Genomic DNA, 25,891 nt, shown 5'->3' on the forward strand with positions numbered 1-25,891 from the left:
TATATATTTCAATAAAGCTGGAAAAAAAAAGAACCCAGTGAAGACTAGTCAAAGCTATATGAGTATTGGAGTTGTGTTTGGAATCTTTGTATCATTAAAATATAACTTTTAGAGAAGACTTCTTTTAAAGAAATTGTTCAAAACTTAAAGAATTTCAAAGTAAGTATTAGAATAGAAAAAAAAGATTTGGAAAGGCACATTTTAAAGAACTTGCAAAATTTTTTAACATATACTATACTGTATTTCATGGCTTTCAAAAAATTCTGATAGTCTTGAGTTTTTAGTTAAACGTTATCTTTTCCATTAGAGCTATTTTGGTTATTTTTCATACAAGTGACTCCAAAGTTGTTTTCTCATTTATTATGAAAGTTACTAACATTTTTTTAGCTGGCATAGTTCTAAGTTTTTAAAAATATCATTTTGTATCTAATAATCTGATTATATAGGCTTGCTTATATGCTGAATAAAATACTTTTCATAGACTGTGGAATGAGGGCGAGTATGAACTATGTACTCCTGCAGGTATTTTGAAGTAAAATTCATTTTGAGACTTATGCTTTGTAGATAATTTGTGCTGCTTATAAGGTGTTTTCCAGGGTGATATAAAATATAATTCCGATAGCATGTTGTAAATATAAATTCTGAACCAATGTGAAGTTCTTAATATACTGCAAATTACCTTCCTTCAGTGGTTTTCCAATTTAAATTAACTTATGACCACTCACCACATTGTTCAGGTCTTGATTACAAATCCATATCAAAAGAAAATTAAATAGACTATTCTTTCTTCATTGATTTTAATTTAAAACATAATTCATTTATTGCTGCACAAAGTTACAAATTTGAAAAGTTTGATAGATCCATTTAAATTGTATTTTTAAAATGTTTCTGTGAGTTTTGTGCTTAGGGACCTCCCTGCTGTTGGTGTAGGACTCAGGACATCATATTATATAGATGCGGTCATTACATTAGTGTGGTACTTTCACTCCATCCACTGAAGTCTGCATTCTTTCAAAGAGTTGCTTATTTGACATAATGTTTTATTTTCTGTTTATGTATAATGAATGGTAACTATAAACAGAGGGCTGCATCAGATGACCATATGGGACAAAATTATTCCTTTTATTCTATTCCCATTGGTATTGCAGAGAATGATAGTATTTCTGGGTTTTCTGTTGTCATGTACTTTATATATATATATATTTTAAATCCAGGTGCAGATGCTTTAGCAGAATGTACTGCTTTTTGCAGGTGGTTCTTTATACCCTCATGGCTCTTTCCTGGCTGTTTGATTTATTTTCTTCTGATGATTGGTGGCATCAATAAAGGCTTATTAACTTTAAAAGTACCCCTGGAAACCCCCACTATTCTATGAGATTAAAATGGCACATGATTAGTTAATGTTGGTAATTCTTTTTCAAATTGGTCACATTCTTGAGCTGTTTGCATGTAGTGAGCCACAGAGTCAGATAAGTACTATTTTCAGTGGTTTTATCTTCATTTTAGCAGAAGAGAAGTTAAATATCATCTGTTTCTCACTCCACTCATATGTATCACACATATTTTTTCTGGTGAGTTCTGTTTTCCTTCTGGATTCTGTCTCTGATTATTCTCTCTTTTCTGTGTTTCTCTTTTTTCTTCTTGCTTGCCCACTCTCCTCAGTGTGGTAGTTTTTCCCCCAGTGAGGAAAGTGAAGGACAAGGCATCAAGCATGTTCGTCTTTCTTTAGCTTGCATAACTGAATTAATGAGAGTGTGTCTCAGAAAGAACTGCAGGCTTGAACTCAGCAATAGAGAAAAACAAACTGTTTCGATTTGTAATATACGTAGAAAAACAAGTTTGGTGCATGTTTAGCTTCCTCATTTAAAGGTCTTCTCAAAACACCACTTTCCTATAGGTAGGTGAGGCAGGCAGGTTCCCAAGTATTTGACTGGTGCTGGCCGGGAAGTTGTTCAGGAAATTAATAGCAGTTAAACTTTTTAAAATTGATCAGAAAGAAACAAAGAAAGGTGGGAAACTGTTATGTGTCTGCTGTATGCCAGGCATTGGGACAAATGCTTCTGAAATGATCACTTCTAGAAATCTAAGCTGAGAGATTCCTCTGTTGAACGTGTATTTACTTCTCCTGACCTCCCTTAATATTTTGTTCATGTATAAACTATTAGGCAGTTTGAATTCAAATTTGTTACAAATTGAACATTTTTAAGGTTTAGTAATTTTATATGTTATGAAAACAACTCTTGATAGATCTTTTTATAAAAAATAGGTTCACCTCTGGTGATATAAATATGTATCTCTTAATTTTTAATAATTCTGACTCAAATTTTTAGTATGAGGGTTTTTTTTCATGGTAGAATTGGCCTATATTTACATAAAACTAAGAATAGTAGCACATAAGCTTAAAAACACTCCCTGAAATTTTATCTTAATCGACTTATATTTATTATTTCCATTTAGGTTTTTTCCCAACCAGTTCTCAAGGGTGCGATGCATTTCTTCGCCACAAGATGACACTGATATCTCCCTCGGTGTTGAAGAAGTACGGTATTCCCTTTGATAAGGTATATTAGTATTACTGTTTAGTAAATTCGTTTTCAGTGCATCGTATTTGTATTTAAGACATTTAACATAAGCTAGTATGTCTGACTCAGGTAGGATTTTTAGGATGTGGGGAGGAAAATTCTGATTTATGTTTTATAACATAACAGTTATTTATCTAAATACTAATTTGAAGGTACTTTTATTTCAGGATACATTTACTGAGATTTCATGCTGTTATAGATTATTTATAACCACTGAAAATAAAATACAGCACATTTGACAAAATAAATTGTAGCACTTTTACATTGAAGTCTTTTATATGAGCAACATAATTTACGTATATGTGATCTATTTTTTAAAAAGAATTCAGAGAATTTATTATTAGAAATTTGGTTGGTTAGCATCAATGTCTATGGTACCAGAATGTTGCTTCTAAACACACATAGACACAATACATACAATTGAGGTTTCATTATGGATAGAATTGCCTGATAATTTAATAATCAGATCAGTTGCTTCTTTGGATTATTTCTAAAGATTAAGTTCAGTAGGACTGTACGTGCTAGAGCCCTCTTTCTTTACATTCAGAGGTAGTTACTGGGCCAAAGTTATGACAGGACATGAGCATTTTTTTTGTGAAGAAACTAAAATGAAAAATGTTTTTGACCAGGTAAATAAAAGCTCTCTCTCAGTTGGAGGAGGGTTAAGTCCTTAGCTACTTGCAGAAACATTAAAAAATAGCTCCACTGTCTTCTTCATTTTTTGTTTCACTTTCTTCCCATAATTCTTTCTGTTTTTTACCTTAGAAGCTTTTCACTTGTGGCTAAATCTTTACCTCTTCCTAATCTCAGGCCCTTAAGTGCTCCCTTTCCCTCCCGCCAACCCTTGGCTTTGTTCAAAGTAGATTTTTTAGAAGGACTAAGAATCATTCTCCAACTTGTTGTGACGCCCGCTCACTCACAAACTGTCTGTATGGCAGTCATCACAAGGCATACTTGTCTTGTGTGGTGAAGATGCTCTCACCACTGGTTTAGTGATGTACTTTTACCCATGACGAAAAGCATGCCTCCAAGATACGCACTATGGGGGAATGCCCATGGGTGTGGAGAGGAGCTGGTGTTGGGCTATAGCACTGGTGCAGGCACAGAGGTCAGAGGCTGTGCCTCTCCCCCCGCCACCCCCGGCGGAGTTCTTGGCCACTGTAGGGCTTTGTCATACTTTCAGACATCTCTGGGTTCTGGTTTTTCAGTCTTGGAAATATCATCAATGAGTGTTTCTTTTAGGTAGTTAGCATAAGCTTGATTGGGCACTTTTATTTAAGTTGGAATATTAGAGTTCCCCAAGACAGAAAAACCTCTGTGAGTTTAGGGCTGGTGATTGATATCGATCAAGCTGTTCTTTGGAGAGGGGGTTATATGAGGTAGCAGGACTGAGAGGTTGCTTCATTTATCTAGGATGGAGGCCTTTTGGGTCATGTACGTCCTTTCCAGTCTTTGGGGACTAGGAGGTAGGTGCCTTGCACCCCTGTCTGGGCTGTGGCTCCCCAAGTGCTATTTGGTATATCACTAGATATACTAGGCCTTTATCTCATCTTTTAAGGATGGGACATTTTGTGGCTTCTATGGGAAGTAGCAGGATGAGTGTTCATCCTCACATGGTGAGACACTAGTGACTAGAGGGCTGATTGATAGTTGTAATTTTCCCCCTGAAATGCTGCTTATTCCCCTTCCACTTTGATGAAGGGTGTGTCCTTGGATGACTGTGCTTCTGAAGGAACTTACTCTTTGATCATGATAATGTAACATGGGGTAGATTAGTGTAGGCTTTGGAATTAAAGTTCTTAAGTTCATTCCTGATTCTGTCACCTGGGTAAATTACATAATTTTTCTGAGCCTCAGTTTCTTCATCTGGAAACTGGGGATAATAATAGTACCTACTTAATAGGGCTATTACGAAGATGAAAAGAGATAATCTATACAAAGAGTTTTACATAGTATATGTTATATAACAATAATGTAATCTTCCTCTTCAATTCAACCCTCTTTCTTTAGACAATCATTTTACAGTTGAAGTAACATTTTTTCCTTTCTCCTTTCAATGTATTTGTACTTATTCATATATATATATATGATAAAGTAGGTTTAAAAACATAGCTAATGTCTGCTTTTAAATTATGTGTACTACCATTCCAACTTCTTCCACTATGTGGAATTGTGATGATTGTTTAGTCTTATAATAAAAGGGATTCATTTTTTTCATCCTTGTACTTTTAAAAAATTATCAGTTTGTTACATAGCAGCAATAAATTGGCCTTATATTTTGGCTAACTGGGACTAACCTGTTTGTAGACGTTTTACAGAGATAAAATTTAGAGTCCCATTCAATGGGAGCAGGCGCTCTTCTTCAACATGGCAAGGGCAGGGTTTTGTAGGTAGAGCAGAGGAAGATTGGCGGTAAGATTCAGTGGAGCAGTGACAGTAGTTTCTTTTTCCCAGTGACAGCAGTCCTACCCTTTTGCCTCACCTTTGTAGGACTAGAAACAGTTGAGCAGGGTGAGTTTTCTTTTATCACATAGTACAAGGAAGTGCCTAGTTTCCAAACACAATTACGATTTATGAGATTCAGTGAGACCAGGAAAGAAGAGAAATCGGGCTGTGTTCATGTGGCTCAGAATGGTGGATTTGGAACCATGTTGAACCGATAAGCTTTCTCTGTCTGCCAGGTGGCAGCTGAATTGCTGCTCATTGCAATAGGACACCTGCTGGGGTGCTGTGGGGGGAGGGGGTGATGAACTAAATTTCAGAATTGTTGCGAAAGAAAATACTCCCCCGCACAAACTTTTAGCATTCCTAAAATGGCAATCGAATTGCAGTGTGTGCACCTGTATTTATACAGTGTGTCTCCTGTATGCTTATTACACACATGTACGGACCCGCATATTCATTTCACAACATTTTAAGACTGAAATGATCATGGTGGCTGAATCGATCAGTGAATTATAAACTAGTAGAGAGTAGGGATATTAAAAAAAACTGAAAAATTTTGCTTCACTATTTTTCTGTGACTCGTTGTGTATTCTTGTGTCCTTTGCTGACTATAAAAAATATTTTACATAGTAAAAATAGGAATGGAATACATAATTTTTTTCATCTGTGCTTTAGGTTCCTGACCGATTTAGCCATTATTTTAATTATATTTTAAAATGCACTCACACATACATACATACGTACCTATATATATTTATATGAATAATTTTTTAATAGAAGTTTTTGCTGTTAAGTGGAATACAGTTAATTGAATGTTTTCTAAATGTTATGAAAGAATAATTTGATTACTACCAACTTTTTGGCAAAAAGAATTCATAACAAAATGTTTCATATGCATTATCAGTTTTTGTAGCTCTAACTTGAAAAAATTTCAGTTATGATATGTACTCTTACATAACTCCAATAATGCAAAATTTTAAAGTATTAAAACATACTTATTGATTGCTAATATGAACAAATTTAATTGAAAACCTTAAAGACATTTTCATATAAAATGACATCTTTGATTATAGATTAAATGATTGAACTGCATTGCCAAAAGGTCATACTCTGTTTAGAAAAGTCTTTTAAAAGTTTCCTGAAAAACTATTAAGGGATTAAGTAAAGGATCTGGGAGGACTTCTTTTATACTGGTATAGCTCAGATATCATGGCATTTTTTAAAAATAGGAAATATATTTTAATATCATTCACAATTTGGGAAGTCTTATAATTGGAAAATATTATATATTTTCTACCCTGCAGATCACCCAGGAGGCTGGAGAATTTATGATTACTTTCCCATATGGCTATCATGCTGGTTTTAATCATGGTTTCAACTGTGCAGAATCTACAAATTTTGCTACTGTCAGATGGATCGACTATGGGAAAGTTGCTAAACTGGTAAGTTATATCTATACCTCAGAAATAAAGCATAGATTAAATGTGTATTTTGGTTGGTATAGAGGGACAGCTAAGATCACATATAGCATTTATTTTTTTCCTCATTGTATTCCTCTCATTATGATAATTTATTTCAGACTAGAGGTATTTATTTTACATAGGCTATTTGTGTTTACATTTGTCTGTTCTGAAATTAATGTGGAACAGTTTACCTTCAGAGGTAATTTTATGCAACTAAAGTTTGCTTTCTCTAAGGCCACCAATTGTTTTTTTTTTTTTTTTTGCAAGAGTTTCCTGTGGCTCCCTGTGGCTTCATGATTGAACTCTCTCCATGTTAGAGTTCAGTCTATGGCTAAGCACACAGCTATTTACAGAAGAAAGTGTCTGGTAAAATTGTAAGAACAAGAGGTTGAGGGAGGATGGTAAGAATAATGATTAAAACTGCCCTTATTACAGAAGTGAATTTCTTGAAAGTAATATTGTAGAACAAGAAATATATCTTTATATTAAATTTGGTATAAAATTTTGCATCTCCTGCCCAGTATGTTTAATTTAGTTTCAAATACTCAGTATTTTCATTCACAAGCAACAACTTCTATTAAATTTAATTAATTTCTCCTTGCTGCATTAAACAGAAGACACTGTCAAAGTGATGGTTGGTTTCTATTAGGTTACTTCCTTTCCTGTGGTTTTTAAGGTGAAGGTGCAGGCTGGCAGAGGGCAGCTTCTTAATGAAACCGTGTTTTACAGAGTATGTAAAGTTGACATAGACTTATTGGAAAATGATGTATCCCTTATGTGGCCTCATCTTGGCACTGCATGGTACAGGCGAGTATTATTCATTCATTCTATGTTGGTAAAACTTGTGTGCAAAATCATTGGGTGAACTTAGATACAAATATATTCAGAAGATGATTCTAGGTTTAATTTATACGTGTTTTTAGAAAATTGCATAATATATTAAAAATATAGCCCTTTGGCAGCCTAGGAAGCATTTGAATGAACCTGTGGCATAAAAGAAAGCTCCTACTATTAGAAGACTTTTTCTGTTCTGAGTAATTCCTATTTGTGAGGGGTAATTTAGAAAGGAAGAGAAGTAAAGTACTTCTTCCCATTATGCATCCTTCTTATTACATATAGTAAACCTAATTAAAAAAAAAATAGAAAACACGGTGTGTTATGTACCTTGGCCTGCTACTACAGTGCTTTTACAGAAATGTAATGCTAGTATCTTCATTGAAGCAGTGTCAAAGCCCCAAGGCTGTCACAAAGTATGTTATTTTATGGTTTGCATCTTTAGTCTGTGAGATAGTCAGCCATCACAGCTGTTCAGAGTCACCAGAAAAATTAGTGGGTGTTTGTTTACTATGTGTTTCAGATCTAGTTCAAGGTATTGGCCAAAATAGTTCTCCTCAAGGCTAAAACATCCTGGGTGTGTTTCCACATTTATGTGTGGATGTCGAGTGGAGCAGAGTATGACCAAGTCAGAGAGGTCGATAGTGGTCCCCTCTGAAATTTCAGCTGTCGGAGTCTAGGAATCTGGGATCTTTCAGAAGTAGTGCACTGTGATAGAGGAGGCAGGGATCTGAGGCCCAACTTTTCTTCTTCTAGCTAGTCATCTAACATTAAGAAAGTCATTTGTTCTTTTTGTTTCTTCCTATATGAAGTAGAAATACCTCCCTACCCCATAAATTTGTTGTGAGGGGTAAAAACTTAGGTATGTTGATATTCACTGTGTTGATTTATATCATTGAGTTCAGTCAAGGATATGACTACTTTGGTTTTGGTTACTTTACTAGGTACAAAATGTTCAATGGCTATAAAACAGTTTGACCAGTTATTAAAATTGTTGTAACTGCACGTGTTAGACATTTTAAGGTGTCGTCTCCATCCTTCTCTTACTTTGGGCGAGGTGGTGCTACTCTGAGAATGTGTTAGTTTTCTATTGCTACTGTAGCAAATTACCATAAAATTAGGAGTTTAAAACAATACCCATTTGCTATCTCACACAGTTCTGTAGGTTAGAGATCTGACATTGGTCTCACCAAGCAAAACTCAAGGTGCTTATGGGGCTGCATTCCTTACCGGAAACCCTAGGGAAGAATCTATTTCCTCATTCAGATGGTTGACTTAGTTCAGTTCTTTGCAGCTGTATGACCTTTCCTTGTTGCCTGTCATCCAGGTCTTTGCTCCTAGATGCCTCTCTCAGGTTCTTCCTTGCATGTGGTCCCCTACATTTTAAGGCAAGCAATCCGTAGAATCCCTTTTGTCATGTAAGATAACATATTCATAGAATACAAGGATTATTAGGTCATGTATATCTTTGTTGTTAGGGATGGGGTGGGTAGGGGCAGCTTTCTGCCTTGCAGAGTTCTAGTTAATAACTGACACGGAGATATAATAGAAATTTACTTTGAGTCAAGTAACTGATTTTCGTTATTCTGCTTAAAAACAGGAAACTAAATTTGGATGCAATTTTGAACTTTTCATTAAAACAACCTTATGCTTTCTTAAATTATATTCCTCGATATTAGTATTTTGTTGGCTAGTCTCAGTTAATAAGTTCTCTTACACTATAGTGTGCTGTGATAGCATTTTTTAAGATAGATTTTTGTGTCTTTTATCATTTATTTGACATATTTTTATTGATTTCCAGGGTCATTTCTTAGACAATCTTATGAATTTACTGTATTGTGTGTGTGTGTGTGTCTATAGACATGTATATGTATATATATATTTTTTCACACACCTATAGTTTTTAATCTTAGGAAAATTTGTGAGCTGGGCAATTAGTTTTAGTGTCTGCTGGGGACAAATGTAATGTATGGTGGATATGAATTGCACTTAAAGGACTTTTGCCTTTGAAGATGACCAAATTTGTTACTTTGTCTTAATTCTTTGTCTTCAATTTATTCTAAATAGTAACTATTAAAAAACAGTTATTTGTCATATGTGATGATGAGTTATGCATTTGAGAGGGAATAATTTAAAAAATAATGGTATACTTTTTCATAGTTGAAGCACTGGGGAATGACATCTGCTTTACTTGTCACATGTTGATTTGAGTATATAAAAACATCTGATAAAGTATTTGTAGTGCAGCTTTAATTAATTAATGTGGTGCAGAGTGTGGGATCTCTATTAATATATTTCATATATTACAAACCAATACTTCTGATTTCATGACTTCGAAAAGAGCTGTTACAGAGGGCTGTTTTTTAATTAAAAAAAAAAAAAAACAACGCTAAGTTTTGAAAAGATAACCTACAGCTTTACTGATATATTGATAATCTCTGTTCAACACCAGCAGGTTTTGGTTAATAGGACCTTTTCAGCCCATTCAAGCAGCTGCTGTTGAACAAAGCTCCGTTTATTCAGAGAGTGCTTGTCTGATGTATGCCAGGCACCATGCATGTTTCTGTGAATTCATCACTTGGAGGGTAACCTGTTTGATGAGAGCACACAAGTGAAAGTAGAGTTGGCGCTGTAAGGGATCAAGAAATGCTTCCTTTGTCATTAGCTGCTTGACTTCCTGGTGGTGTCTCTGGAGTAGGATAGGAGAGATGTCTCTGGGTTTATTTTGAATGTATTACTGACCTGTTAGTATGCAGTATTTGTTTAAGAAACCTTCCCTTTGTCTCAGATGTGGCTAAACTAACATCGACTGGAACTCCCATTTCATTGTTTGTGCTAAGCCCAAATAGTTGTCTTACAAATTTCAGCAAATTCTGGATGTTTTATATTTTTATACTCTCAACTAAATAATGACAGCAACAACAAAGTGAATATTCTACTGCCTGTCTGTATATTCTGGTTTTAGCACTTAATTCTGATAGCTCCTTTCCCTTTTTAAAATCATATCTACCCAACTCACCTCATATCTCATAGAAGACGTGTGGGCGCGCGCGCGCAGATTGTGGACTCGAACTTAAGAAAATAGGCAGAGGTAGGGGACATTGACATCATAGCGTTGATAAACAACTTTATTTTGAATATCCCTGTTTCTGAAAATCTCTGCTAATGCCCCAAGCCCTTTCTATTCTTGTTTCTCTCCTTCTCTTCTCCGCATCGAGGATCATACAGCTCTCTTTTGCCTTTACCTGTGAAATATAGGATAGCGAAATTCTGCACTATGTTCCAAAACAGAAGGTCCTTGCCTTAGGAGAATATGCCTACCTAAGAAGGCAGTTATATAATTTTACCCCATTTTATTAATCAGAAATAAAATTTTCACTGAAAAAAAATCTCGGGGAATGTTCCAGGTAGCCAAGTACCCATTTGCCTGCCTACCGACTTAGGCAGAGTTCAGTTTCAGCGAGTACTCAGTGAGTTGCACCTCTGCAACGGGAATTATGCTGCATGTGTGTACAAAGAAAAAAGACATGTGTTTTTGTCTTCAAGGAGCTTTCATAAACCAAGTTTTTAATAAACTGCCATTTATAAAGTTGTGGTATGAGTGGAACATACTATCCAGTTCTTCATTTTAAGCATTCTTACGGCTTTGGACATCAGAGTAATCTAGAGTGAAATGCTATATATATATTTTCTAGTAGAGATTTAAAAATATGTAACATAGCTAACAATTGAAATAAGATAATGGTGCCTATTTGAGGTGAATGTTTTCCGTTTGTGGCCCGTTCTTTCTTTTCGTGCTGAAATGGAGTCCGTGATTACTTCTGTGCAGCAGCTGTGGTGGCATTCGCAGGTCTGCTTCCTGGCTGGGTTGGATCAAAGAGCTGGCCTGCAGGTTGTATTTCATTTTTCCGTTTGGTGGGATGCAGTGCAGTTGTTTTGATGTTAGGTTTGATGGATTTGTTTGCCACTGCATTCATTAGCTTCACATCAAAAAACTGACAGGCTGTTAAATGAAACTTTGGCTTAGATTTTCAGCTTGACTGTTTGGAGACGTTTGTGAAGATATTTTGTTTTTGTGTTGCAGCAGCCTCAAGCACTGTGATTGTCTTGAAGGGAAGAAAAGTTATTTACTGTACTGATTTTCTTGAGTAAAAACGAATCATTGTCTTGGGGACAGTCATCTAGCCTGGACCGTCAGAAGTAGTGTATTTATGACAGTGTGTGCAGTGTAAGAGACTTACCTACAACACGATACATAACATTATCTTCCTGGAAGAAGAGGTAATAGTTGGTGACTCCAAAATGATATCCCTTTATTTTGCATTAATTTTATTTTAAGTGATACTCTATTAACATGATATGCCAGAAAGTTGACAAATTACACGGCAGAGCTGGGAATGTTCTCTTATGAACTCCAGGAGCGTTACTTCACTATCTAATTTTAAAGCATCTTGACATTTGAATCCTCAAACGTTTGAACAAGTTTAAAAAAAGACAATAGAATTTTGAAATTGATTTTCCTTTCATCCGGAAGGGATTTCAACTATTAAATTGTTTTGCATACAAAAAACACAATATAGGTTCATTCTATTTTATATTTCAATTCTTCTGTAAAATTAAATTTGGTTTTTCTTACATCCTTTTAAAAACACTTTAATTTTGGGCAGCCCTTATTAAAAACAAAACAATCAGGAATCATTTTAATGGTGAGTCACTAGGTTCTATTTTAATATACTTTAGATCGCAGAATACTAGTATAGTGACATCTTTCTATTGTGGGTTGTGAAGGAAATAAAATGTAGACTTTTGCACATTGCTCATTTAATAGTCCTTGGGATTCTAATTTTAAGTGTCTGGTAATGCGTATATAATATAAACTTTGTGAGTATAGGATTTTATATTTTATTTTATCTTTATACCTCTACTTTGTTTTGGTTTCTTGGGCCCTCGTGGTACAATACAACAGTGCTGATGAGTGGCTCTATGGTACCTTTGACAGCTTTAAGGGAAGAAGAGAAAATATCATGTAGAGAAAAAGGAGCACACACACTCATATCCTTAGGAGTTTGTACTCCAACTGGGGAGATAGTAGTTATATCTCTAGAAGTGGTATTATGAAAGGAAGCATTCATACTTGTCCCCATTTTACTCTGATAAAGTGTTGAGTTGCAGGATTCAGAAAATCTGAGACTTCAAGTAGTATTCTAGAAAGCCAGTTGATTAGCATTTATTGTGTCCGCAGGACAGATATCTGGGCCTCAAGTCCTCAGTGAAGGAGCCTGATTACATTTATAGCTAACTTAAATTTGCTGAATTATGGGATTTAAATGGAAGTAGGTATCCGGTTTATGACATTGATGTTTACTCGAAATCAAGATAGTATCTGTTTCTGAGGCTTTAGTCAGATCCTTAAGGAAAAGTAATTGGTTTTTGGAGTAATTTGCATACTCTGGAGAAAAATGAATTTGTCTTTAAGTCACTCTACTTTCATGTAGTTTGACAGTAACAGTAGCTGACATTGATTGTTCATGATGTGCCAGGCCTTGTTCAGGGCGCTTTGTACTTGTTACTTCATGCTGTTTCTGATAGTGCTGGTTCAGAGAAAATTGAATGTCATCTTTTCTTTACGAGCCCCCTTCTCAAACTGGGGCAGTTGGGATAATGCATAAAATGAGGATAGTGAAGCTGGGTTTGGAGTCCAATGCCCCAAATCTCTTGGACTCATCTCCCTGGATGTGGAGGATTAAATAGGTGCCAGCCTAGTATGTGATTTCTGAGATCATTTTTAAGATTCTTGGGGATTTAGAATGATCCTGTCCTAGCTAGATTGTAGTTAAATTAACATCACCACCATGTGGCCCCAGACTCCATCTGTCATATTTCCATTTGGTTTCCTAAAGCCAGTGGACACTTATTTTGTATTGTGCTCTGTTGAAAAATCTACATGTGAAATATTTTTCAGCTCATGGAGTAACCATCATTACTTCTGAGGCTTTGACCTTGTTCTTTGATTAAATGGTTAAAAAAAATACAAAGATTCTTTACTCTTTCATTTTGAGGAGTGAGGGGGATTCTGAGTCATTAGTCTGGATAAAAATGTGTGTGTAGAGAATCAGAACACAGTTAAGGATATACCTACTTTGAACTATGTTTTTATGATTAGCAGGGACCAGATTTTATTGTAGCAGTTTTGAAGCTTTGGGAGTTTTTACCATTTCTTCTGCCTTTTCCATATCTTTTCAGTTTTTATAATCGTAAACACACAGTAAAAATTTCCATCAAAGGCTCTGCCCTAGATATGTGTTTGGAGAAGAGGGGAGAAGTTGCGTGTATTGGGGAAAAGTTGGGAGTGTGTGTTCTGGCCTGTGGTGATCCAGAATTCTGTGAAGTAGTGGGAAGAACACCTGGCAATATTTGAGGGAAGCAAGTCGTCCAGCCCCTGGAGGGAAGAAAGGAATGATAGGAGAGTCATTTGGGCTCTGGGCGCCCTCTAGAGTTTATAGTAGTCAGATGCCCTGGCTCCCCAGAACTTCTCATTGTTTCCCACATGGGTTGACAGTATTTCCCTCCCTCTGCAGCTACTACTGAGATGACAAACCTTGGTTTATCTAGTAGGGAGTTCTTCACTTGAGGGATTCAGAGCTTGGTCCGGGGTTGGTGTAGCTGCTCAGTAGTGTCATAAGGTGCAGTGCTCTTCCTCTCCTTTCATTTTACTGTTTTCTGTGGTAGGGTTTTCACTAGCAGACTTGTCACTATAACTGTTCTTATTCCAGACATGTTCCCTTAAAGTATAGGATGGAAGGGGACAGTGTAAGATTGTGGTTCACCCACTTCCCTCTGTCTGGGAGGAAAATCTTTCTTTGAAGCCCACCTGAAAACTTCCTTTTATATCCAAGGCCAACCATAAGGAAGACTGGCTAAGTAAATGGCAAGTCACTGGCATTTTTAGGCTGTATTTGGGAGAGTACCTATTATATGCTGGGCCCTGTGCTGCAGTCAAGAAAGTAAACAAGGCAGATGTGGCCTTTGCCAAGTGGAGTTGTTCTCAGTTCCGTGGAGCTTTAAAAGTATGGACTCTTGGCCCCACCCAGATGGATAAAATAAGAATTTCTAGTAAGGGAACACAATATTTTCATTTAAAAAATCTGCCTAGGTGAGTTTGGTAGATGCTTTGAGTTGAGACCCACAGGTCTTTAGTGAGTTAAATAGGTCTTCGTTTGGGTCTAGGTCCTTCAACATCATATATTTTTTCTACTAAAAGATATTTCAGTTTTTAAATTGTCAATTGCATTTTGGGTACATGCAGAATTGGAAATTTCATGGATATTCTTTAAATGTACCCTTTAGTATTTTTAGAAAGAAGAGAGCCTGATGGAAAAGGTATAATAACATTATAATAGAGTAGCATTAATGTTAAAGACACAAGTGACTTGTTTATAGCTAGTCTTAAAATAAGTAAGAGCTTTTGTCCAGTGTAGTGGATTTTGTGACTGCTTTTTGGAATCTTTTTTTTTTTTCCTCCCGTTTTTTAATTCCTGTCCTAGTTTTTCTCCTATTCTTTTTTTCCTATCATGCTAAATAGCATAAAATAAACTCGATCTCTTATATAATAATGTAATTATATAGCACTGTATTTGGGCTATCAGTGCCGAACCTAAATTTTCAAAGAGGTAAATATCATCTCTATTTAAAATATTTGGAAATAATTTTCTCTTATTTCCTTCCCCCTATAATCCCTGTATCTCCTTTAAGCTTAATTTTCTTCTTATAACTGTCTGATATACCTATAACATTCTAATTTATTTTGTTTGTATCTCCCTTCTACTAGAATGAAAGATCTATAAAAGTAGGGATTTAAAAAAATATCATTAGTTCATTTCTGCATTCTCTATTCAGCCACATAATAGAGGCTCAAGAAATAGTTTGTTGAATGGTTAAATGACTTACCCAAGGCCATTTAGTGAAAAGTACCAGAACCAGAATTCAAACAGGAATTTTGCCTATCTTTTCATTTTCCCCCACTTAGACAATGTTGTTATTGTTGTTGTTTTTTACATTTCAACTAACATTCACTTACAGCTCTGTTAAACAGAACAAAATATAGGTGTAATTTATTTATAAATGTAATGTACACATTTACCACATTAAAACATATTTTTCTGAGAACCTAAAGTTTTCCAGTCCATACCTAAAATTCATTTTTGCAAGTTAAGCCATCACATCAACTCAGATGATGCCTGAGATCTAATCGCAAAAAAATGAGTGATTGATTTGGAAGCTTTTTGGACAGTGCAAGAAAAAGAAAACATGATCTATTTGAATAAAGTCAGTTCTCCTTCTACTATCAATAAGCTGATTTTCTTTGGGAAAATGACTCTGCCTTGCTGTGACTATTGTGTTAAAAGAGTGGTCCTGTTCCTAACTGGATTCAAAAGTTGTGTTTGGCAGTGTCCACACGTGGGCTGGGAGGTAGGGTGGTGAGGGGAAGGGAACAGTCTGTGGCCAGTAGGGCTAGGTTGAAATGTGGGCACTTGTTTGCTGGCCATTGATCCTCTTGCTAACAGTTTGGTTCACTTGATATCTTTATGATCTGGTTGCTAATCGTTGGTTATTAAGCAATACCTCTCTGCAAAGATCTGTATAGTCTTTTGATACAATGTGATAACTTAAAAAGTTAATGAAAGGAAGACTTGGGAAACTTCCTTACGTGGGCTCTGAATCCTTGGCCCAGCCATGCAGTGATTTTCTTTTTCAGCAGAAAAGCTAAGCATAAAATAGGACTTCTTAAATAAAGCATGCCAACCAAGGTCCCTTTCCTTCAGGATACCCCTTCTCTGCTGATGGGACAATAGGAACACACCCAATTTGAAGCTTCGGTGTGGGAGTTTTGCTTAATTTGATCGTTTGATGTGACCTCTTTGAATCAAAAGAAAGTTTTAATGGGATTTCACTGAGGTCAGTGGCTTTAATCTGTGGACTCACAGTCTGTCCTCCCTCTGCTCTTAGCAAGGTGCTAGAAAGGATGAGTGCTCTTCTCTCAGAAACTGCTTGGTAGAACTGTAGCCTGGAAATTCCTTATATGGGCCTTGGCCACAGGGGCACTGTGAGTTAGCACCAAGGTTCATTCTCAGAAGGCTAAAGTGATGAAGGTAATAACTGAATAAGGTTTTGATATTTAAATATCAAAGGGAATAAAAAATAGATGAAGAAATCCATGATTAATCTCTATTACTGTTTTAACAGTTCCGTGCCTTTGCAATTAGAAGAATCAGAGTGTTAGCAAATTCAAAGAGGTTTCCCAAGTTAGGCAGACCCTAAAAAATTCTAATATATAAGCCCAATGCTTAGTTCTTTCTCTCTTTTAGCCCAGAATTTTATCCCCTACAAATGATAACCAGTAATATTTTTTGTCTTTTTGTAAAATGAGGAAGGCAAAACAAAAGCATCTCTAGACACTTGGACACTCTGGAGGAATGATGTCCAACATGATAGGTTAGAACACTAATTAATTCTTTATGGTGCTATCTACAAAATTTAGTGCTTACAGCTAATTCTTTCAGCATTGTTTTTGTCTCCCATTTGCATTGATTAGATTGTATTTTTCTAAGTGCTATCTTTAAGTGAGGACAATAGCAATACTTTTATGCCTTCTTGCTTACAATACTGAGTGCAGTTTTTGTGATGGTTTTATGTGTCTCATTATTGTTTGATATTTTAATTTTTATCATACTTGAGTATGCCCAATGAAATAGTTAAGTAAGATTATAGTTTCTTTATAGTTCTGAAAAATAAGTGAAATTGTATATGTAAAGAGCCTTGAAGAGTTGTGGTGGGGACTGGGTAGATACATAGTAGATTAGAATTATGTTTCTACTGAATCTTTCTTCCAGAGTTCCAGTCTGGGAAATTGACCTTGGCTCCAGTAGTGGGTCTGACTGGTGTAAGGGAAATCTCATTTCTAGTTCCAGTGATGATGGGGGTGGGCCAATCCTGGGAATGAGGTGTGGGTAGAATTGATGGAGACATAGAGGAAAATGCCAGCTTGTCCAAGGAAAGTAATGGGAGGCTCACCTCTCTTTCTCGATGAGGGTAAGGAAGCACTGAGGTGTGCAACCTACAGTCTCAAGAGGGTCAGACCTAGCCCATACTTTGGGCACCAGACTAGAGATTAAAAGGTTCTGTTTAAAAATCAAAGTCTGGAGGGAGAAAGCAGGCCACTGTTTTATTTTTCATAACTTTGTCAGAAATGCAAATGTTCATTGCTCCATCTTTAGAGTACTTCCTCAATAAAGGTGGTTTGATAGCTAATTTGAGTACGGGTAAACAGAAAGCCAGCCCAGTCACACAGACCTGTGTTGAAATTCTGGATCCCTCTGAGGTACTTGTGTAACCTGCCTCTCTGAGCTGCAGTTTTCCTACCTGCACAGAGAACTTTAACTGTTGCCCCACTAGGCTATTGTGAAGGTGGGGCAGTCACCTAGTACCTTGCTTCCCTCATTAAACACATTGGAAAAAACCGATTCATTATGGGTCATTTCTAAGGGAACTCCCTGATGCTAATTTGGGGAAGCAGGGGAGTCCAGGCCTGCAGTACTAAGAGCAATGCCTGTGGGGATAGTATTTGCAGGATATGTGCTAACAGTAGGCTGGGCAGATGGATTGCTTTATACATTTCTATTGATTTCTCACATCCATTCACTTGTACTTTCTACTAAAATGAGGGCAGTATGAAAAGAAATATGACATAAGCTAACTGTTTGGGGTTCTGTGGGCCAGATTGCTGAGAGGAGGAATTTGAAGGAGTCATTCCTGTTGTCTTTAAAAGCTGTAGCTCTTGGGTCCTATATTGAATTTGAAAGACCAAGTGTTATAAATCCTTGGAAAGAAAACAATCATGGTGTTAGAGATTACTGCAGTGTTTAACTCTAGTCTGTACATGGCTCTTACATACTCTAGGTTTTTATCTGAATGAAGTTAAAAAGTAGGTAGTTTGTAGCAACTCCCTAATTTTCATAAAATATATTTTTATAAGGCCTAGTAATAATTTTCATTGGTTCTTTAAGTATTTTTTTTTAAAAAATTGGATTGTTCTGACAATCATTGGAAAAGTATGAAAACCTGTTTTTTTGCAGGTAGATAAAATTGAGAATACGTTCAGATATTAGTATTAATTCAAAGTAATAGTGAGGAATTTATTTTTATTATCATATTAGTAAATATAAAAGGACAATTTTCATTTGCACACAAGAATATAATTGGTGGAGTGGGCACTTTGCATTTCTGTTGATGACAGTGTAATTGGACTAAGCATCCAGAAAAATATGTAGATAGTTTGTTTCAATACCCATCAGTATCTCCATGCCCATTGACCCATTTCTTATACTCCAAGGAAATAATCAGAAATACAGACAAAATTCATTTACAAAGATGTTGTAGTGCTGGTTTTATCAATAGAAATTAAATTATAACATCCAGTGATCTGGGAATCATTGAGTAAATTATGGTGTGTCTGTACTAGAATCCTTTTAATTTGACAGAAAATTATTTGAAAGGAAATCACGGTGGCTCTTAACATTACTACCCCAATATCCATTGTTCAAAGGTGTACAAATAAAAGAAAAAATATACGCCCATGATTGAAAATATTAGAGTTCAGAGAAATATTTAATGACACCCTTTCCAATCGCCTCCTTAAAGGTAATCGCTGTTAACAACTCCTTGTATATCCCTTCAAAAATATTAGCATATGTTATATCTTTTTAAAAATCTATGCAGTTGATCAATATCATATGTATTGTTTTTCAGTGTCATTCCATATAACATCTCATTTATGGCAAATAAAACTCATTCATTCATTCATTCATTCATTCATTTTTAGACGAGGCAACCCTTGGTTGACCTCACAGATTGTAAGGACCTTGTAGGCTTACAATCCCTTATTTTTTAATTTATTTTTTGTTTTTTATGCCTACAACACCTGGTCTTCTTAGGTGGTCTCCCATCCAAGTAACTAACCAGGCCTGAAATTGCTTAGCTTTCAAGATCAGATGAGTTGGGCTTGTTCAGGGTAGCATGGCTGTAGACTAATAAGAGTATTTTATGATATGTAAAAATTATATGAAATTCAAATTCATGTCCATAAATAACGGTTTATTAGAACCTAGCCACGCTAATTCATTTAGGTATAGCTATTTAACTGCTACAATGGCAGAGTTGAGTACTATAGTTGCTAAAGATATTATATAGCCCACAAAGCCTAAAATATTTACTGTCTGGCCTTTTACAGAAAAGGTTTGCTAACCCCTGATCTAAACCACATTGTACTCAAAAAATAAACTAATATCAAAGATAAGTGCTATGAAAATACTAAAACAGGCTGCTTTGTAATAGAGAGATTTGGCAGGAGGTACTTTATAAAGGATAATGGAGAATTCTCTCCGAAGAAATGACGTGCACTGAGAATGGAATGACAAGGTGAGGCAGGGGAAGGGTGTGTCTGTCAGGCAAGGGCATTAGCCAGGGCAAATGCCCTGAAAGAGATAAGAGTGTGAAACTGACAACAGATGAAAAGCCATGTATTTGCAAGTGTAATGAAAAGGTGGGGGTGAGGGGAAGCATTAGAGAGTAAAGTTGAATGACAACAGGTACCGGGTAGTCCAGGCAGACCTTATGGACCAGGAGAGCCCTTTAGATTTCATTCTGAGGTCATCAGGAAACTAAGAAAGTTTTAAGAAGGAGCTGGATCCAGGTGCCATGTGGAAAGCGAGTACAGAGCAATGGAGTCCACAGCAAGAATCAGGACAGAGCTGAATGGGGCCTGTGTTGAGTGGTGCCAGCATCTGAATGTCATGGCATGGGCCAGAGGATGTCTGTGGAGCCAGGGGCCCAGGTTGGTTGGGCTAGGTAACAGAAGGCCAGGTCTTATTCCACCGCTGAGGAATAATGGAAGAGCAGATAAGGGTTATCAGTGTCCCAGGCTGAGCAGGATAAGAAGAGAGCCATTAGGGAGTCAGGGAGCAGAGAGAGATGGGAGGCAGGGCATCCAGAGGCGGGCATTGGCCCCGGGTGGTAGGGTACTGGTCTCTGGAAGAGTAGAGGCGAAGAGTAGAGGTGTCGAGAGAAGACAGGGAAGTGAGGAGGGAGGAGGCGGGAGGAAGAGCAACAAGTAAAACATTTTTATTTTTAGAGTATAGATGTTTATTAGAAAATTTTTTTAACTTATCCCAGTAGAGTATGACAGGTGGTTTGTGCTGGATTTTTTTCTGAGGGGCATTATGGAATCACAGTAGTGCATAAGAGTTCATTGCACAGATCTTGTTAACAAATCAGGAGTTTGAAAATGAATGCCTTAGTTCATTGCTCTCTTTTCATTCCCTTTGTGTGAGCAGATGGCTAGATGGACCTGGTGCTCTTGCACGTTTCCAGTTTTGTCTTTGTTGACGGGCCCAGCCTGCACCTGCCATCTCAGCTTATTTTCCTCCACAGTTAATACTGGAAGATGGGTAATGCCATCATAGTTTCTGTTTTACTGAATGACAGCATTTGTAACTGTGTCCTCATATTTGAAGAATTGGATTGGTCAAATAAATCTTAATAAGTTTATTTAGAATTGCATTTCTCTGGCCTTATAAAGGATTTTCCCAGTGAATTTGGTGGACATGACAGGAAAAAGTAAATGACTTTTGTCAATAGTTCTGTGATAATGGGAAATTGAAATAGGAATGGCACAAGGGAAGATAAAACTCAACCTGGTTTCTAAATATACACATAGTCAAGGAGGGCTACATAAAATAAGAGAAAATACCAACTGCAATAATCATAAAGACTACTCTAGATTTTAAACACGTATGTGGTGTAAGACAATCAGGAAATTATTGCCCATTGTTGCAAGATAGCAGATGGTGTTTAAAATACCTTTTAATTTTATGTCTTTCTTAAAATCAAACAACCAAAGAACATATACCATCTATATTTAAAAAATTAAATGCAGACTTTTCCATTTTTGGGGGAAATGCCAGAGCAGAGTTGAACAAATGCAGCATTAATCAGCCGATAAAGACACCCATTGGAGGCTGTCCTGACAGGAGACTGAAGGGATGGATGAGGGAGAAGATTACTAAGAAAGTATTCCAAACCGTCTTTCGCTCCTGTGTGAAACTTCTCCATTACATAATTTCTTCATAAGTAGCTCTAATGAGTGACTTGATGTTGAATGTTTAAGTTCTGAAATGTCTAGATTATGTCTGTAAAACCACATTCATTTTGGTACATTGTTATAATTTTTAGGAAGTATGATTTCATGCTTTAGTATTACACATTTGATTAGAGGAAATGTTAGAGAAGTTTTTCTGAATTTTGGTGCTGCTTACAATCATGACCTTTATAATTAGTGCTGAATCCTAAGCCCTAAAATGTTTAGTTTGAATAAGAGTGACCAAGATTTCCTAATAAACTGCTGTTCTCAGATTTAAGAGGTTTACACTATAGCAGAGGGTCTTTTAAGGTGTTTCTCTTCTGTAGTCTCCTTATGATCAATTTATAGTGCCTTTTTTTTTTTTTTTTTTGGTCCAGTTACTATATAGATGTGGTTGCTGGTACTCTTGAGATGGAAGGAGTCTGTGGCCAAACTAAATTGGTCTGATTTAATTCAGCCACACAGTGCTGGACCGAAAAATGTTGATGCTGAGCTTAGATTCTTGTTCAGTTCCTGTTACCATTTTACCTTTTGTTCACACTGGTGATCCTGCCAGGCAGAGCAGCCTGAGTGAATGAAGAAAAGGAATTGGAGATTCAGATCCGAATTTCAGAATATCCGCTCATGGAGTTGTGCAGTAGAGAATCTGATGTTCGTACTCTATTACCAAGTAACTGATGTAGTTACCAAGAGAATTAGGGTGATACAGTTTACTGTGTTTTCCAAGAAACCTTTTAAGGTTGGGATGTTTACAAACCCAGAATTTCAGTGGGTACATGTAGAGTTTAGTTTTGTTAGATTGATAGAATGCAGTTGTGTTAATTTCATTCTGAGAGAACCACCCCCCCTCCCATTTATTTTCTCTATTTATATTCTAGATCTGATTGATATGATAGCAGATTGAATCAGATGTATTTTCTTGGTCTTTTTAATTTTTTATCTCTGAAGTAAATGGTGCTACTAATTTATGGAAAGTCCACCGGAGAAAGCCAAATAGGCCCCATGATGGAGGGAATTGTCTTCAGAGGATGTCACGTATCCAACTCCGAGCTACCTGTTGTCTCAATCTCAGTAGGGTGTAGGGACAAAGTAGTCTTCAGTAATTAGATTAGTGGTTCTAGGCCTTCTGCTTCAGTGGGTTTGTCTCTGAAGCAGGGCACCTGTTACCACTAACCAGTACCTACCAAATATCTCAGACTAGCTTTTAGTTTAATTCAATATTAATTGCCTCCTGTGCAATAGCCTGTGATTAGGCTTTGGGAGGAGGCCCCTGTCTCATATTCTAGTTATCCCAGATACTGTGGGACCATAGAGAATCAATTTGATGAGATCTTGGACCCGCTTCCCTAAGCCAGGCTTTCCATCAAACATATAAGTTTTTTTTTAATTGGATTATTGTCAAATACATAAAATGTTGTGTCCTCTTATATTATTGTTTTTGAATATTTTTTCGTGCCACATTAAAGTCCTCAAAAATACTATTTTAAATAGCTGGATGTTTTATTCTATTAGTGTACCCTAATTTAGCTATTCTGTTATGGAGTTTGGTCGTTTATAAATTTTTGTACTACCAATTGCAATGCAGTAAAGAGCTTTATGCATAAATTATTAAGGAATAAGATTTTAGAAGGCTAATTATTGAATCACATAGTATTTGGATACACATTGTCAGATGGATTCCAGAATTTGTACTTACATAAATAACATGAAAATGATTTTTGCCAACCCCGAGACTTATTAAAACAATTTCCTTTAATTTAGGAAAAAGTTTAATCTTATCTTTTGTTTTCATTTTTTTAAATCACTAGAAAATTTGAACAATTTTAATAGCCTAAATTTTTCTGTTCATATTTTAGTATTTTAAGGTATTTTATTATGAATATTATTATGAATCAACGATATGAACCTTTGGCTTTATTTTCCAAAAATATTATTCCCTGTTTACTTTTCATTTGCATTAGAGTATTTTTGTGTTTTTATTTACAGAAGTCAGTGTTTCCTTATGGCCCTAGGATTGAGCGAGTGTTCTTTCTTCTTAGCTGCCACCATGCACCCACCTGGCCTTCCTTGCCTCCAGGCACTACTCAGTGTGGAACAGGCAGAGCCTTCCTAATTCCCCACTCTGTTCCTGCAGCAAGTTGTAGATGTCTTTTTTGTCTTAAGACTTATACTGCAAATAACTGCAGGGAAACGGGTTGAGAGTCCTACTTTGTGAGAATTGCAGAGGTTCCAGGTAGGAGTATGTTCTATCTGCCTCATACTGTTATGGGATAAGGATTGTCTTTTTCCTGGTTCCTTTGTCCAGGCAGTCTTTACTGTTTCCAGTCTCTCAACCTGCATTTCTACCTCCATTGCCCACTTTTTACCCTCGTAGGCTTCAGCTTGGTTAGACCGCTCTCTGTTAAACAGGTTTACATTGTATATAGGTATTGATTACATATAAAAAGATGTCTTGAAAAAGCTTGTAGAAATTCTAGTCATCCCTCAGAATTCAGCGTAGTATCCTCTCTCTCCCATGAAACCTTATTTAGGCCTTTGATCTTTCTTGGGCAGCTATAGTAAATTAATTGTATCTTTGCCCATCTCTGTCCTCTGGACCTGCCTCAGTTAAATGGTTGCTTCTTATCGTACTCATCTTCACAGAGCAGGACATGTTATCATGATAATAACCTAAGGGGTCAAGAGAAAGTGTTCTTCTGCCTGCCATTTCTGGAGGCACTGACTATGAAACCAAACCCATTCCAGACACTGTGGTCTTGACTTGATCCCAAAGCTGGGAAAGCAGAGGATGAGGCAACGGCAATCTTGGGAAAATAGAAATACAGTGAAGAGGGAAATGGGTATTTAGCAGAAAGTCAGGACACAACTATAGACTAAGTATTCATTCATTTGCTAAGCTATACATTTAATAGAGGATGATAGACTCTTTGGGATTGGGGAGTTTGCAAGGGGAGAAAACTTATTAAAGATTAGTTCCAATCTGTGGATCTATGTTTTTACAAATCATGTGCATGGACTTGTGCAGACAGTAGAGTATATATATGCTTCAGTAAATTTAACAGCAAGGAGCTGATGACAGCTTGAGCATTTGTGACTGTGCTGTTCATTAATAAACCCTCAAAGGAATTTATAGCTAAGTGAAAGGAGGACATTGCTAGCCCATTTTATGCTATTTGTATGTTATAGTTTAAGCCTATAGCAGAACTAATCACTGGAGTTGTATAGATTCCTGAACAAAGATGAGCAAGGTTGAACTTCAAGGAAATGTGCTATTTATAGAGTTGTTTGTGTTTTCAGTTGGGGCTTTTAATTGTGGTATGAAATTAGTCATATAATGAGGAAAGATCATTGGAATCCTAAATGGTGAGAATGTCATTCTTAAGGTTATACACTATTTTTATGAACTTTTGTTAGCTCTTTAAGGTGATATCTTTTAAATAGTCAAAAACATGTAAGTACTCAACGTAATGTTTTTTACAAATATGTGATGCGTATCTTCTCTCTACAGCATTTGGTCTTTATAAAGATTTATCTTTAAGTCACTGAGAAGTGTTGACACTACATATTTTTGTATAGTTATTAAATATAATTATAGACTCAAGTGAGTTTTAAAATGAAGTTCTTCTAAATGTTAGTTTGTCAAAAATAAAAACTACTGCATAGTAGCTATTTATATAAAATGTGTATTTTTTTTTCATACAAATAGTATCAGATTTATGATACATATCAGGGATTCTAGAAACTATTCTCGTGGCCAATTTTAAGCAAGGGTGTTTGCAACACCCCTCCCCGCACATTTTACTATTATGGAAATATAGTTACTAGCAGGAGAAGATTGACCGAATAGAATTTTAAAACATCTCTACTATGCAGCTGTTAAAAACAATGGGCGTAAATCTATATGTACTGATGGGACACAGTCTCCAAACTATGTTAAGTAAAACTCTGAAAGCTAGTTGACAAGTACCTTGTATAGTGTGAGCTATGGTTTTAAAAATCCATCTTTAAAAATATATAAATGGAATAAAAAAAGAAATGAAAGGATACATATGGTTAATTATGGTAGCCTATGACCAGTGGATTAATTTGAGGTGTACAAAGTAGAGACTTTCACCTTTTATGTGCTTTACTTCTGTATTGTTGGATTTTTTTAAAGACCATTTTTATGTAAATATCCAATAAAATTATTTTTATAGTTTTTAATAGTATCTTCATATAGAGAGCTAGAAACTAATGTCTAAATGTGTTTTATAGGCACAAGGTAGAGATGTTCTGGAATCTCTCTACTTAGGATCTTTAGCTGAATACTCTGGGGGAGGAGGGTAATATGTACATGCTCATAGTACTTTTGAACCATTTAAAACTTTTTTGTG

General features: G+C 36.1%; 1 protein-coding gene across 5 annotated transcripts in view; it reads left to right on the forward strand.

Annotated features, from left to right (window-relative positions):
* Positions 1-25,891, forward strand: part of KDM4C (lysine demethylase 4C) — a 335,813-nt gene that overhangs the window by 95,328 nt on the left and 214,594 nt on the right. For 3 of the 5 annotated variants that reach the window (XM_016161837.2, XM_016161838.2, XM_016161836.2), the window contains exons 7-8: positions 2,458-2,561; positions 6,332-6,469. In XM_016161837.2, the coding sequence (XP_016017323.2) occupies positions 2,458-2,561; positions 6,332-6,469 (242 nt within the window). The other 2 variants (XM_016161840.2, XM_016161839.2) reach the window with 2 other exon arrangements.

The sequence above is a fragment of the Rousettus aegyptiacus genome, unplaced genomic scaffold (assembly GCF_014176215.1).
Source record: "Rousettus aegyptiacus isolate mRouAeg1 unplaced genomic scaffold, mRouAeg1.p scaffold_m13_p_3, whole genome shotgun sequence".
Classification (NCBI taxonomy): Eukaryota; Metazoa; Chordata; class Mammalia; order Chiroptera; family Pteropodidae; genus Rousettus; species Rousettus aegyptiacus.